This window comes from Dreissena polymorpha, chromosome 3 (assembly GCF_020536995.1).
Source record: "Dreissena polymorpha isolate Duluth1 chromosome 3, UMN_Dpol_1.0, whole genome shotgun sequence".
Taxonomy (NCBI): Eukaryota; Metazoa; Mollusca; class Bivalvia; order Myida; family Dreissenidae; genus Dreissena; species Dreissena polymorpha.
The window spans coordinates 37,879,645-37,896,703 of NC_068357.1; the positions used below are offsets into that span (position 1 = coordinate 37,879,645).

Below are 17,059 nucleotides of genomic sequence, written 5' to 3' on the forward strand. Positions count from 1 at the left end.
GGCGGTCGACAGAATGTCTTCACGCAGCTTCATTGCTTCGACGTGAAACTGATCTCCCTCATGGTTGTGGGTTGTGGTTGAGTTTATTGTCGTCATATTTATGTCTGTGACTACAGCGCCCTTACAAGAATTTGCCGCGCGTTGAGAACATTCCCAGCGTATAGTCGATTTTGTTGTTTTCTTCTTAGTGTAGACGAAGCCATTGTGCGCGAGTCTTTTCTTTCCAGCATGAGTGGTGATGATTTCCATTTTGGATGTGTGTCTTTATACAAACAAATTGCTTTTTATATGTTGCAAGTTCACAGTATGATATTTTGAGCAAATGTTGTCAGCATTGAGTGATTTTTTCGGATTAATGAATGCATTGTGTGAAACAAATACATTTGTCGGCGTTTAATTGCTTTTAATTGATTCTGTGATTAAACTAATTAAAAACTAAAAGTAGTTGCAGATTCATAATTTGCTATTTTGAATAAATTTTGCGGATTAATGAATGCAACAATTGAAGCAATTACATTTGTCGGTGTTTAATTGCTTTCACGGGAGGGTTTTTGTCCACAGTTGCAGATTCACAGTTTGCTATTTTGATATATATTATTGTATGACATTAACTAGTTATTTGTTATGATTAGCTGATAAGTGGGCCTAAATAACCGCATCATTGACATATTTGACAATACAGTATGCTTTATATATTGTCTGCAAAAATGCAATTGAAAACGTTACAGTCAAAGATAAATTAAATAAGTAATTACGACAAATTAGTTACATGCTAACGAATTGTTAGTTGTTCACAGAATTTTACTTTCATTTTCGCAAAGTTTTCAGAAACTTCCCGGAAAGCACGTTTTTTGCATGAATGAGCGTATGTCGCGATTAAACGTTGCACTGTATCGTATTACATTCAATCTAAATTTAAATTCAATGTCTATAAATGGCCTCATTTTATGTTTTACTTGATGTTATTATTATATTGGATTATCGGATATATATGCACATTAGAAAGCGGTATGTTTACAGTTAATGGATACACATTTTCTTTCAATTTCACACCCCTGAAATTACCCCAGACAGTATTATTTTGTCGGATTAATGACTGCAACACTAAGTGTTAAATTTCTTTTACGGGAGGGTTTTTGTCCGCCTCCGTTTTTTCATGGGAGGGTTTTTGTCCTCCCCCGTTTTTTTCATGGGAGGGTTTTCGTCCGCCCCCTATGAAAATGACGGGAGGGTTTTTATCCGGGAGGGGTTTTGTCCGTATTCCATGCAATTGTTATTAATTATGAATATAATTATGAATATAACAAATTTCTTTTTTTCTTTCTTTTTTTTCCCATGTATTATTCGTTTTGTGTATTCGGCATTCCTTTTGAAGTCAAAATTTGTAAATAATACATTTTTCCCTCAAAGAGTATTCTTTATATGACAAAACATTTCGTTGCGGGATGTCATTTCATTTGGGGCGAGTTGTCTTTTATTTGGGGAGAAAAAAAATTGAATTCGGGAGAGTTGACCATATTTTGGGGCGAGTTGTCTTGGGGCGAGTTGGCTTTTGGTGAGTTGTCTGGGGACCTTCATTTATTCCCAATCGCAGTTTCAAAACATATTACACAATGTGAAGATTGCACGGCTGCAGATAAATTTCGTCTGTGAAATCAAAGACCTATAGATAACATTCTATAGGTCTTTGATGAAATAAACATCATACAATTGATTAAATCTTTTCCGGTGAATACACCTGCAACAAGAAAATACTCAATTTTTGATGACGCAGTACACACTGGGATATACACTTAATGTAGTACAATCTGCGCTATGCAATCTGTTGGGCGCGTCTGCATATAACATTAACCCAAAATGGTGACTTGTTATCGTCAGGTGTGTTAAATGTTATGGTCAGGTGTGTCAAAAGGGATTTTGTTGGAAGAAATATAATGTCATCACCGTTGATACCAATGGTAATCATACGCCTTACGGTTATAAATGCTGTTGATTAGTTCTTTATATATATAGAAAACTTGCGCAAGTAATGTTGTTGATCAAATTCTATCAACTTATAAACAAACTTTTATCATTTACGACAGTCAATTTTAAGATGAAATTTCAACCTTTGATTCATCGTACATACATTTTTTTAAATATAATCCTGTCCAAATGTTCTTATTTCAGTTGTATTGATGCCAATATCGTATTACTGCATTGTCATCATAGAATGACCTCGGAGTCTCAGAAGGTTTCTCTTTTGGATATACATACACTGTGGCCTAGAGCTGTATTGCTGAACTCAAACACATTTTACCAAATATTGTAGCAACTTTCTTATGATATTTTAATCAATACAAACTAATAATTGTAAAACAATACGGTATTTTACAACTTTTCTTTTCTTCGTCGTCATGGTTGACAGTCCCTTTAACATAAAAGAATACAATGCTGTGCGGTAATCTTGCGCAGTTAAGGCTCAATTGGTTTAATAACATGTTCTTTTATAAATTGACAACACAATATCTAATTTATTATGAAAATAAGAAGTTCATGTGCTTATTAACACAAAAATATCTGATTAATTCAATGGAGAACTGTCCGATTTGATTTCAATAACAAACATGACTCACCTCATTTTTAACTATGACATTGTCCGCTAATCTTGCGCACTTGGTGTAATGACCTCATTTAGGCAAAATTGTAGACATATGAAGTCCAATTATTGACAAAAAACATTCCAGAAAATTATTAAAACAATCAGTTTGTAAAACCATTCAAATTCAATGTGTATTAATAGCTGTATTTCTTTGATGTTGACTGTTGCAAAAGAAACATTAAAATTTTAAATCAATTGATTTCTAGCGTGAAAAAAATGTTTATACATAACAGGTTTAATTTTACAACGTTCATGCTTCCATAGTTAACAGAAAATATCAAAACTAGGCCATTGCGCATGCGGAGATCGTACCAAATGTGGTTTGACAGAATGGCAAGAAATGATGACATATGTTGATTGATAAAAAAAAACAACATAACTGATCGAATATTGTGCAATTACACCTTGGATTTATAAATTCTTAATTTTAATTATAAAAACGCTAAAGACTGCAGGGAACTTGTGATTCATTTCGAATTTATCGTAAGAAGGTCAGTGTTTATGATACATGTACAATGTATAGGGATGACGCATCCGGTGAAAATATATTGATCGAATTTAATTTTGCATGGAATACATTCCTTTTTAATTCGTGAATTCTTAAAAATGTGAAAGTCCATCTTTCATCACTTAAGAAAACCATTCGTCGTCTTCGAAATTCGCAAACTGCGGAGTGCGCAAGATTCCGGACGCGCAAGATTACCGGACTTAACTGTATATCAGTTTGTTGTGCAGTTGAAAACTAGTTTTGCTAGATTGTGTACTTTCTTAGATGTATGAAACTACTTTACATATGTTCACAGATTTTTTAATACTTTTTTAATTATTTAAGCTTCATTAATCATTATATGTCTTTAAAGTAACACTCTTACTACCTTACAACTTAAATACGTATTTTCACGCATTTGTTGTGCCTTAGAAAGTAATATATTATTTTAGACCAGTTTCTTACGAGATTCAATTTTTAAGGCAATATCTCCAAACTTAAGATACTGATGTGCAGCAAACAGCATAAAACCTGATCAGGCGGCAAGTTACTTGCAGGCTGTTCTGGTTTTATGCTGTTTGCACATAGCCATTTTCACTTTGCTACTACATGTAAGTGGGAAAGGGTTAAATTGTTTCAAATTTTACTCTTTATTCAAATGCTAGACATAATGTGAAAAATGCAATTTTAATAATTCTCAAAACCAACATAATGTTATAAAGTAACTTATACATTATCATGGATATATCATATATTGTTGTTCTCCTGTCAAATAAGATATTGAGAACGTTTTATTTTTACTTTTTGTAAGTTATGGCTTTCTCTAAAAATACATACCTAAAAATACATACAATTTCCATTTCAAGCTTCATCATATTCTTAACTTTTCTACAATCATTGTATCGCTTAAGTAGCCCGTTATGCATTGCTCATATTTGTGTAGTGGAGTACATAAGGTACAAGCGCAGAGGAATAGGAAGGCTGTGTCAACATAAAGTTTGCCTGTTGTATTTTCTTCTTCAATTTATGCAATCTCGATACCATCCATCCCCACGGATGAGTGGAAGAAATGGGTTTTGTTAATGGGATGTGAAAATTCAGAGGTTAAAAATAACCCTGCTAAGAGAATGTTTAACTTTTTGTTTAAAACAAATTATTTATTATTCATGTCTTTTTTTACCGAAGTGCACTTTTTACTCTGACATTACTTTATTCATTCATTTTGTAGATAGTAGTGAAAACTGTAGTTTTTACTTGTGCTACATGTTTCTTTTATGAACTCAATAATGGTCTTTTATTTCAGAATACTGTAACATGAATGGTCATAACATGAATGGTTTTGAGGATTCCATGGACTGTGGTTCAGACAGTGAACGGACCAAGTGTGATCAGAATGGAAAACCACATTCAAAACTTACAAGGTAAGATTTATATCTCTGGGTTAGAAGCCTGAAATGTTATTGTATTTGTGTGCTCCTTTTAACAGTGCCTACAAGTATAATATGTTCTGCTGCTTTTTCTCTTAATGAAACCACAAACCTGCCCAGACAGCTCCAGACTAGCTGTGCTGCGGACAGACAGCTCCAGACTAGCTGTGCTGCGGACAGACAGCTCCAGACTAGCTGTGCTGCGGACAGACAGCTCCACACTAGCTGTGCGAATGCTTTTGCTGACCTTGATCTAGCTGGCAGCATATGGCATTTTGTGAAATTGTTGTTGTCAGAACTTTTTCCTTAATGTCTGACTCCTCATAAGGTGGCACCAAACATTTGAATTCACAGAAGAACGATTACTTATGCTGCAAAGTCATACTATTGACATATTTTGTTTAAAAAATTACATGTTCTGTAAGTCTTTTTCTAGTTATTGCATTTTTATTGCTTTACATAATGCACTGATTTTGTTCTCAGTTTGGGAATGAATCTGGTTACTTGGAAACTGTTGCTATCATGAAAGCCTACCATTTTGGAAATGATTTGGCTCATCAACATGTAGAGTTAGATTGTTGTTGAACTCTGAATCATTAAGGGTTTTGATCCATGAGCTATCTATTTATGTATAAAAAAAACACTGGACTAGGATATGCACTTGGTACTCCTGCTTGCCCTCACAACACAAGGCCATATCAAAATAGATTTTTTTTCTGTTAAACGATATATCTGGAAAATTGCAGCTATATTTCAAAATTTGTCCCAACTTTCGTGAGTCCAGTAAGGTAATTAGGTTGGACGGCTGGGGAACACTCCAGGTCTACTCACAATTTAGCCTCTGGCTCGGAAATGACCTAATAAACTCGAAATTCACACACTCGGTATCCAATGATAAAACAGAAGTATTTGGTTCATAATGTAAAGACAAACGCCTCCATGGCCATGATTTTCGACATTAACTCAAACCATGTTTTTCTTCAGGGGTGAGAAGTCCCGAATTGCAGCAAAATGTCGTCGGGACAAGGAAAACATTGCGATGAATGACCTGATATCAGAACTGCCAATTGCAGACTCCGTCCTACAAAAGATGGACAAGGCAGCGGTGATCAAACTGGCCATCTGCTACCTGAAAATCAAGCACTTTGTACAGAAAGGTAGGAATGGAACCATCAATTAAACAGTTAACCTTTTACGGCTCAGATAAGCACGTTAATATGTTTGTAGAAAAACAGTGTGTTTAAAATTATATTTGCTAAGGTTTAACAAAAACAGCTGATTAAGAAGAAACTTTAAAATTGAGATTTAAAACAGGGTGTTTAAAAAAAACTACCTGTATTTGGAATTGTAGACAGTCATTTGGGAAAAATACTTTTTGAGATTGGGAATGGGGTCAAATGTTGGCTTCAAATTTAACCAAAAAACAACACTGCCTAAAAATCTTACACGTATATTGACCTGAAAATATCTGTTTCTATACGTTGGGGTCGCAAATAAAGTTGTTACATTGGTAACAATTTTGTTCTATATTTTGGTTTTGAAAGATATATAAGAAGTTTTGTGTTTGTTACAAAACTATATGCTTGACTTTGAGTTACACCTGATAAGGGCTATGATAAAGAGAACAGGGTTGTGATTTTTCGTCCCATCAGTTGATTTCCTCCTTATAAATGCCAAACTTGTTGTATGAATAGTTATTTATTTGTATGGACCTATAAACATATAGAGTTTAATCAAACCGTGTTAGAGGGGTAGTGCATTTTCCTCCCGTGTCGTGGTCATTTAGTCCCAGCCCTGAAGACTTCGGAACAGATTCTACAGAAAGTATTGAAAATACCTCGCCATATTATAAGTATTTATTACTTGGGTATGAAACATATAGCCTGTTTTCCTGTCTATCTGTTCACCTTAGAGGTTGAACGCGCGCATGCGCCTTAAATGTTGATATGGATGAATGAAACTATTAAACAAAGTTTAAGAAATGTCTTATCTATAAGTTTAAACAACAAAAACATGTCGATAACTTTGATAACACAACTTACTTACTTACAAAGGTTGCTGTCAACACATCAGAATCATCCAAACGTTTCCTATGTATTCGTTCACGTCATCCGATGACGTAACGCGCACCTAATTAGAGGCCTTGGAAGGGGATACAGAGATCAGTGCATTGCACTATGATAGAGGCATATAAGACGAGCCCTTTCGCCACGAGAATATATTACATTTGCTGTCAGAAATTATATTTTCTGTCATTAATCATAAATGAAGACAAGTAACAAATGTAGAATTAAGATAAACATCTAAACAGAAATACACTTAGATATATTAACAACAAAAAAAGAGAACAAAGTTTTACTTGAAGTTAAAATTATGCAGTGCATGCACCAAAAAACATCTCCCCTCCTCAAGACTCTTTTCTTGTCACAGAAAGCAAGGTGAACCCAATGTCCACACTCATCACACTGTGCCCAGTTGACTATTTTAGTAAACGAATTTTTGTCAGCTCTGCGTGGATAAAAAAGTCCACATACGCAGCAAACCTTGCTTTCCCCATCTGAATCCATTTTGTTGTCGCTGTCATTTATGTGAATGACATTTAACCCACTTGTAGAGGGCTGTGGCCTTTTTGTCAGCTGCGGCAGCGCTGGGGTCACATCATCCTTTTGAGGGAATACAAGTCTAATTCTTCAATGTACTGCTCGCTCGTAATTTCCTTACCACCAGGGTCTGGTTTAGAAGGTTTTTGTTTCTTATTCATGCAGTTACATTTATTTTTATTGGTTTGCACAGTTGTTTTTTTTGTTCTGCTTCTGACTTTTTTTGTAGATAAGCATCGATTGCCTCTTTTCCTGAACAAAGTGCATTTATCTTTTGAAGCAGTGTCTTGTCTCTAAATGATTCACACGGGTATAATTGGTTCTGTGAAATTGCTGTCTTGTCAAGTGGGTATATGCCTGTTTTCTTAAAGGCAGACACAATGTTCCACGGACTCATAGCCTTAAGATACGCTTGACAGGCGATGGCAGCTATATCATACTTAGTTACGATTTTACCCATGTTGGTTTTCATGTACGCAGCACATTCGCTGTAATAAAACCGCTTGAATGGCCCGAACACTGCGACATCAAGAGGTTGTAAAACGTGAAGTATGCGCCGGCAATACAAATATGTATATGTTGTTGGAAAGGCCCATTGGATCAACTCGGATGATGTATGAGTTGTATGTCCATCGAGTATAAGTAGGACGGGTTAGTTCTCGTGGTCCCGTTTTACATGTTTAAGAAAATGGATTTTTAGGTTATAACGGAAAAACTGTGGTCGTTGACCACCAGGAATCGGACATAGCATAACCGGCCCCAGCAGATGCACCTTTCATTAAGTCTTCGTTGAATCTTTTACCTGTTAAATTATAACATATTATTTAGATTTAAGTCCGAAACATATCGGTAGTATTGATCGAAAGAGACTTAATATCATTTGGTCACTATCAATTTATCGTTTTAAATGAGATACATATTGAGTTTCTTTTTCTTTTACAGTGTTTTTTTACTTATGAAGTCATGTTCGTAATTAAAAATTGTCTGACGTAAAATTGTTTAAGCAATGGTTAATGGCATAGATATTCGATATTCGTTTGTATACCTCATCAAAAACAAAGTAGGGAGGAATGTTGCTTCCAGCTGGGTTGGCACATGCTATGAGGGTAGTCGTCGCTGATCGTGGGGACCTTACTGAATGTGGTTTTTCATTAGAAGGGGCAATAATATTTGGCGGTCTTTGCTCTGGACTTATGCCAGTCTCGTCCATATTAAATACCAGGTCTGGCCTGTTTTCAAGATGTAGGGTGTCAATGGTATTCTTAAGATTGTCAAAGTATGTCTGAACGGCCTCTGGGGTAGTATTTTTCGCTCTGTTGGAATCAAGAGCATATGGCTTTAGTGTTGAAAGCCTTTCTCTCCCACATCCCAAGAAACCATAAAGCCAGCAGTTACTTAGGGGTTTGTCTCTTTTTCTTCTTCCAAGCTTGAACGCCAGTTCGCCGGCAAGTTTTTTCATTTCCATATTTAAATACCCGTATCCCAATCTTGCACATTGTTTCGCATGTTCTACCAGCCTCAGTTCCTCTTCTGTCTCAAGTACGGTTTCCCTCGCAAAATCTTCAGGATCAACCTTGCCAGAGACTCTGTCCTTCAATGTGTGGTAGGGGACACCGTATTCCCTCGCCGCCTTGCCCAGAGATGATCTATGATTCTTTACATCATAGTAAGCCTTTAGAATTTTATCTTTTGTATGGTTTCTATACTTGCCATGTGCTTTTGAACGAAAGAAATGATTAGGAATTATAGGGCTCAACAATTGTAGAATTTTCAAAAAGATAAACGCCATAACGTTAATTGAAAATTAATTGACTAAAGACATCACTGTTACCCCATTGTGGGCCTCCATTTTTTTGCTAAAGTGTCTGTATGACTTGATAAAATAAGGTCATTTGATCTGGGCATTCCAAACAGCCTTGCAGACGGAAAGACAAATGAAAACACAGAGAAAAAATGTGAATTATAAGCATATTTCATTAAAAGGATGACTGTTGGTGAAAGGTTGGTTTATATTTTGAAAAATAGTTAATTGAATATATTACTTAAGCTTTTAGTTCATATTTTTCACATATCTGGGGAGCAAAATACCTCCTGTCAAAACTGGTATAGAAACCGGGAACGCGCAACCGTTCGGATTGCGGCAAATTTCGCGTGAAGATCGTTCACGAATAGATAGGGCTGAACAAATAGATAGGAAAGAAGGCTAGGTGAAAAATTTCTGTTCAGGGATATGCTCTAGGCTTTACAGCAAAACCAATATTAGTTACAAAGCTTTTAGATGACCCTAAATACGATGTGATACATGGTCAGTAAATTAATCTTGGGCTTACCATGAAGTCAGTTATAAATGTATTAGCATCAATGTTATAATAGGAGAAAAGTTAGCTACACTATAATTATTGTCGTCATCATTTTTTGGATGTCATTTAACGTTACTGACCTAATATGAACAAATACACAGATGTCAGTCAGCATGTGACTATGCTTAGACAATTCAAAAATGTGTATTCTATACCAGATATTTTTTTATAGCAAAACCTTAAACAGTTTAATTACTGAACACATCTTTTAATCTGACATTGGAATAAAACACGTTGTATATATAGGATGCCTGTTTAGGAGTGTGTTGTAAATTTTGAAGTTACACCATAGTCTATGCTGTTCAATTGCTGTGTTAATTATTCAATCTGTATTTTGCAGTCTCTCATCTCTTGTGTATGAATAAGGTACATAGTAATTATCAGCAATATATTCCTTTGCATACAGGGCAAACCCGCCATTTATGCTATAAAAAGCACCATTACATTTATGATTCTTGGGCATTTGTTTATACATTAATTGTAATGTTAATGCCCCAGCATCTTGATGCAGGAAGCTTATATGATCTTCATTCTTGGAAAACTGTGCCTACACTACCCACATGCATTAAGCCCTTTTTTCACAGAGCGAGTCTCGTAATACATGCTGCTATTAATGTAATGTTTATGCGCCGCACCTGCAGGAAGAACACATTGAGATTTCCCGGTCCATTTTTCTATTCTTTAAAGGCTAAGTAGTTCTGTCTAGCACCAATATTTATTTCTACTGATCATTTATTCTTACACAGTGTACTAATGTGAATCTGTGAACTACATTTTTAGAGACCACGTAAGACTTCTCTCTAAAGAGATGTGCACATATGTGTTGAGCTATTTGATTCATCATTATAAAGAAAGTGTGAGGATCTGTATCCATAAGTGCTGATCAATAAGCTAAATGATCATACTTGTCAGCGAATGGTATCAACTGAGACAGGTCGAAGGTCTGAAAATTCCTGATGTTGATAATTTGTGAAAAACAAATAATGTTGGAAGCAATTAGCGATATTGATAATCATCATTATTTGAACCGGTAAGTTTCTTTGTCTAAGTCAGAGGCCCATAACTTTGCCAGAAAGCAATGGACCCGAACGAAACTCATCTGTAAGTCATGTAGGTAGACTCACACACCAAATATCAGGTAAATATCTTAAAGCGTTTTTAAAATAAGTCCAGAAAATTAAATGCCACAGATAGACAGATGGACAGTCTGACTTCTATATGACACACTACTGGGGGCATCGAAATTAGCTCAATATCTGAAAGAGTTGCATGAAAAATCCTCTGGAAAACGGTTATGAGAGAAAAAAATTAAGCCAAAGGCCCATAACTTTGCCAAAATTCAATGGACTGGAACAATTTCCACACTTCATCTGTTAGTCATGGATGTAAGTCATAAAGGTAGACTCACATACCAAAAGTTAGCTCAATATCTGAAAGCGTTGCATAAAAAACCTCCAGAAAACAGTTATTATAGAGGAAATGACAAAGTCTAATTTAATGTCGGAGTTGTAGAGTGTAGACAATTGTTATGGTTTATGTGTGTTGATGATGGAAGTAATAATGAGTAGTAGTTGATAAACATTTTATTAGGAATTTACTTTAGATGAGGTTTGAATTCAACGATAAAATACTATAATGGCTATATGTCAGTCATACTTTATGATACATTTCTTAATAAAGGTTTTTGATTTTCAAAGTTTGCTTTCCTTCTTCATCTAACATTTCTGAAATCTGAAGCTTTAAAAAATAGTGAAAGATGGAGACTTAAGAAAGGTACTGATTTACTGGTGAAATTCCATAAATTTATATCACAAAAAAAGTAAGCATTAAATTCCAGCTTTTAAAGTGTAAAATAAAAAATAATAATACAAGGGGGCAGACTCCTCCCATCCCCTCCAAGGTTCTCCCAGTCAAAAATTCCTGTGTTCAGCCCTGTGTTACATTATTTTGCAAAAAGCATTCTGGTAAAACAGGTCATAATGTATGTGCTTTAAGTGGAGTCCCAGATGATTAGCCTGCGCAGTCAGCACTGGCTAATCTGGCAATGCACTTTCAGCTTTTATTGAATTGTTCATGTGAAGGAAGTTTTTTCTTAAAAAAACAGTCTTAGACCTTAGGCGGAAAGTGTCAGTGCAGAGAAGCCCAATCCAGTACAGGCTGATCTGCGTATACAATTTACGCACATGCATTAAGCACTATTTTCCCAGAGTAAGCTCAAATAAAAAGAATTGAATCACATCTTGAATCACAAAACAAAGGAATATAGAATCAGCAGCTGCTCTAATGGAGTGGGGCAACTAATCATTACAAAAAGGGATTTTCCCTGATAGTGATACATAAAGTAAACACTGTTATTTCTTTTAGTCTGCTAGAATCAAGGCAAAAACAAATGTTATAATTCTTTAGCGTGATATTGATTAAAATTCTCTGGAGACGTAACCTTTCAGCAATAAGACAGCATTCTGTTGTCAAAGTTTGCATTAAACAACGTGTATGAATGTATGACATTTCTTTGCTGTATATTTTGTAGAGAACAGCTTCTCAGGAAAATTGCAGTTGAAATCTTTTTAACTGTTTTTAGAAGGGCATCACTCTGTTTTCTTTAATGTTAAATGCTACTTGTGTCACAAAAATTACTAATCTGAAAATATTGTTTCCAATCCATTAAAACTATTATTAACATGGGATCATATTTTCCCGCAACATCGATCGGTCCGGATATAAACGGGGAAAAGTATCCGAAAATGTATATCCGAAATCATGACAAATTACGTTAAAAAATATACCATTGATTTTGGTATAATACACGTACAAGTAAAATTCCCTTAGGCATTTTTTTTTAACGGAACGAGTTTTCTCAACTGGTTTTATCATTTGGTATTTCATTGTTGTTTCGTGTGCTGTTTTATCAGACTTTTTTCATCGTTGTCAATATCATTAATCTGTGTAAGTCTATACCGATGTATTAAATTGTTGTCGACTCGATAATAGCTTACAAACATGCACTGAACCAAACAAATGTCTGTGCGTAGGTTGGCTACTGACAACAACAAACCAAATAATTAAGAAATAATTTGTTGTCAAATAACCCACGGCCGATAGTTTAGATGCGTAGGGATTTAATCACGAGAGCGTGGCATTTGAAACCACGCATCTAATTTTCCGGTCGTGAGTTATTCAATAACAAAGTATAATGTACACAAATTATTTCGATTCTAACACGGTTTTACTAAAGATTTATTCAATGTATATTATTTTTCTTGTGTACTATTTTATGTGAAGTTCAGCCCATAAAAATAACTTTCGGCTGTTCTGTCGATCAGATTCGCGACTTTCATTCATAATTATATTACCGGATTATTACGCTGGTGGAAAATGTATCGGCATGTTTTGTTTAGTTACAGCGTGTGCATTCAGACGCGTCTTTTCAGAAGCGTCTTTAATCCGATGTTCACAAGTTTTTGATTCTTGGTCTGACGTGCAATAAACCGGTCCTGACCGGTTTAGAGACTGCAGCGAATGGGTCATCACACCTAATCGAGATAAGAATGTCATTAGGGTGTGTTAGCATGTACACTGTGTAATCAATTTCATGACATGGAAATTTTAATAGCAAACAGAATTGGACCGACTGTTTGGGATTTTCAATCGGTCTTTCATGACCCCAATCAGTCTAGGACCGACAAAACCGAAAAAAATATGATCCCTGATTATTAAATATAACTACATAAAATAGCATGATCGACACACCATTTAGTTAGCAAAGTCTGTGGATTCAAAACAGTATTAAATGTTAATTTCAAAAGCGTCTTAATGTATGATTCAGCAATTTATAACTCTCTGGTTGTAAATATTGTGAAATTAACGCATTGAAAAAAACTAACCAATTAATTTAAATTGCAAATAATAATTTTGAAATCATGACGGTTAAAATGTGAATAATTTTTTGTTTTGGACAATGAAATGGAATTTTGTTAATGTCATTCACTGGCATCAACAAAGTCCATTAATATAATTCAAAAAGACTATTGAAAAATTGAACTGTATGTGCTAATTATTGTTAAACTAGCATCAGTCAGAAAATGGCAATATAACACAGTATTTTATTGCTACTTAGCCTGACTGAATCATTTATTAGACGACTAGGCAACTATGTAATATGTCCTACGAATATGGCAGTCATAAAAATCTAAATCAACAACTTTTTGATTGTTTGGACAATAATAACTCTGATAGGATTGGTTGTTGATTGATAGATTCATTCAGTGTGGTTTTTTGCTTGATTATTATATATGAAATATATATTGTGGAGCTATCCTACTCACCACGTCGTCGGCGTTTCCGTGCCGTGCCATTAGAGTGCAAATGTTAAAGTTTTTGTACTACCCCCAATTATTTTCATTGTCCCTTGACATATTGCTTTCATATTTTGCATACTTGTTTACCAACATGACCCCAACCTATAAACAATAGCAGACAACTCTATCAAGCATTTTGTCATAATTATGGTGTCCCCTCCCGATGTTGATTTTTTTTAAATTAACGTGTCAATTCACGTTCTGTAGTGCGTTATAACTCAAAGAAAAACAGCGCTGTGACTCTTCAAAAAAAAAAACCAGTCATTTAGAAATATATTTTTTTTATATTGTTTAATTGTTTTAAAACTTTCCCGCACAGATAGTAAAATCCCGACTCGAACGATTCCCAAATACATCCGTTTCAACCCAACTCTACTACTGTATACTTACTATTTTTCAAGTTTCTATTTATTATTCGATAATCCCGTTTATTCCGTTTTTATCAATCACTTTCTGGTATATATTTACGATAAAAGCTCTCAATTATTTCTTTAACACAAACCTTGCAATTTTTTAAGTGACTATTTAAAGATTTGATGAAATATTGCCTCTGAATATGCGTCAATACCCTGACCTGTTGTGTGCTTGTTAAAACGCTCAATACACGCACGCTTTTGTATGCAAACGACGCGACGTTTTACATGCTGCATAATTTTCGCACTCTTTTTAATTGAGAAAAAGATTCGACACAAAATAAATTTGCACAGCTAATTTGAAGCAAAAATATTTAACGTTGCGGTAACATTTACATTAGGAAGTGTGTTTCGGATTAAACACGCGTTAACATCGACTTACGGGAATGGGTTTTGGATTACAAATTTAATAATTGCCATTTGAGATTTCAACAAATATTAACCGTTGCGTTATAAATTCAACGATAATTTAATAACACTTTACGAGTCGAATAAATGTTTTGACGGAATTATGCATGAAATTCACGTTGTCCACGAGGATCACGGCGGTTGCCATCATCAGTCTTCTAACTATCGTTTATCGGACGAAACATTTACAAGTGTGTGTAATTAATGCATCGAAAATTTGTTAAAGCGCGTTACGTGTCGAATAAATGACAGAAACACGAGGTGAATCAGTTCTATAAATGGACATGATGAAATATACATGTACTGGAAATAAATTTTTATCACATAATTGTAACCGGGAGTCATTTGCACAACTTACCTGCTATAATAATTAATTGTTTACCACTTGCAATTAATTTCTCGTATTAATTATGAGTCATAGGTAACACTTGTTTACAGTTAAAAGGTGTGATGATGATGCCCGAAACCGTCTTTAATTTAATGTACTGTACTAATTACCTGTTTTATATTACGTAAATGGCACAACTTTTTGCTAATCAAGCTGCGATAAACTCTTACTTCATGCCCGACGTCAATCAAAAATAATGGTCGATAGTTAACCCCGCCCTCATAAGCATTCGCGTAACCGATTGGACAATGAACTTCACAGTTTGACGACTGGAAAGTTACCAGATACATCCTTGTCAGCATTTAAATGACTGTGTAATGTGGCTAGAATAATCGATATGCGCGTCATGCTATTCTCTTATCAGTGGATTATCCATTACCCCATGTGGTGTGTATGGCGATTACTTGTGAAAGTAGGTACCGAGTGCTCTTTTAAAACAGGTTATATTGATACACTGATAGAGAAACCTTGACTTTTTTGGACAATCTCCACTTTCTTTTACTGAAAAATACACTGATCGGAAAATTTCCGATAAATGGCCTGGGGAAAACCCTGCTATATCCTTTTTGCTTTTATATGTTGCATACTTGTTTACCAACATTACCCCAACCTATAAACAAGAGCAGACCACTGTATCAAGCATTTTGACATAATTATGGCCCCTTTTACACTTAGATAAAATTGAACATTTTGCTTTAATTGCCATAACTTCTTTATTTATGATCACATTTTATTATTACTTTGACAAAACAACACTTACCTGAATACCACAATGGATTCCATCCAAACAATACCCCACGCCCCTACCCAGACACCCTTCCCCCCCCAGCCTACCCCCCCCCCCCAATTTTTTTTTAAATATCATCTAATTACCACACCCCACATTATACCCGCCTCTCACCCCCCACCCCCCCTTTTCCCCCCATTTCTTTTTTAAATATCTAATAAATTACCACACCCTACATTATACCCTCCTCTCACTCCCCCCTACCCCCCCCCCTCATCAATCATACCATATAATCGGTATCACTTACACATTTTTCTGTCATTATATACTTAGAAAGTTTACTTTATGCCTTTTCTTCATGAATTATTTTTTTACATTTGTTTTGAACTAAAATGTATTGAAAACGTGACATACTTCTGTACTGTATGTATTAAGACGATGTACTGTTCTGTTACAAGCATACATTGGTGTGTTTTTAAGATTGGCATTGAGTTGGTAGCTTGGGAAATAACATGCCAGGCCAGTGTATTTTTCCATTAATTAACGACACTTCATATTGTGTGATTACGAAGTTAACATATCTTCATTAGCATACGTACATGTTCGAATGCAGTGTAAATGTTCTCATTTAAAGTCAAACACATTTACACACAATAATTCGAAGGCATGCTTCGTTCTGTTTTGTCAGAAACATGTTGTACGCACTATATTTGATTTATCATAAACATCTTATAGACATTAATGCAAATATTTGTTGCCAATTAAATAGAAAAACATTCAAGAACATCTTAAATTTCCCCCAAAAGCTGTGTCGGTGTCAAACGATTTTAGGGAGTAAGTTAAAATACCCCCTACCCCCCCCCCCCCACAATTTTTTTTTTTCCTTTTTTTATTTTTGAAAGATTGTCTTATAAATGACCACACCCCACATTTTTCCCCCTCTCAACCCCCCGCCCCCCCCCCCCCCCCACAAAAAATAATTAATATTTTTTCCTTTTTTATTTTTGAAAGATTGTCTAAAAAATTATTGAATATGAATAGTCGAGCTCGTTGTCCTCTGACAGCTCTTGTTACATAATACAATACCCCACGCCCGTACCCAGAATCCCTTACCCCCCCCCCCAACCTCCCCCCCCCCGATTTTTTTTTTTAAACATCATGTAATAAATTACCACACCACACATTATACCCCCCCCCCCATCTCACCCCCTACCCCTCCCCTAAAAAAAATAATAATTGTTTCTCCTTTT

The 17,059-nt window shown here is 35.2% G+C and overlaps 1 protein-coding gene across 1 annotated transcript in view; it reads left to right on the forward strand.

Moving 5' to 3' along the window:
- The first annotated feature begins 1,823 nt into the window (after positions 1–1,823).
- LOC127872159 (neuronal PAS domain-containing protein 1-like) overlaps positions 1,824–17,059 on the forward strand; it is a 63,032-nt gene continuing 47,796 nt past the window's right edge. Inside the window, exons 1-3 of the mRNA XM_052415489.1 lie at positions 1,824–1,958; positions 4,432–4,549; positions 5,540–5,712. Coding sequence (XP_052271449.1) covers positions 4,443–4,549; positions 5,540–5,712 — 280 coding nt within the window. The 5' untranslated portion in view covers positions 1,824–1,958; positions 4,432–4,442. The remainder of the gene's footprint in view (positions 1,959–4,431; positions 4,550–5,539; positions 5,713–17,059) is intronic.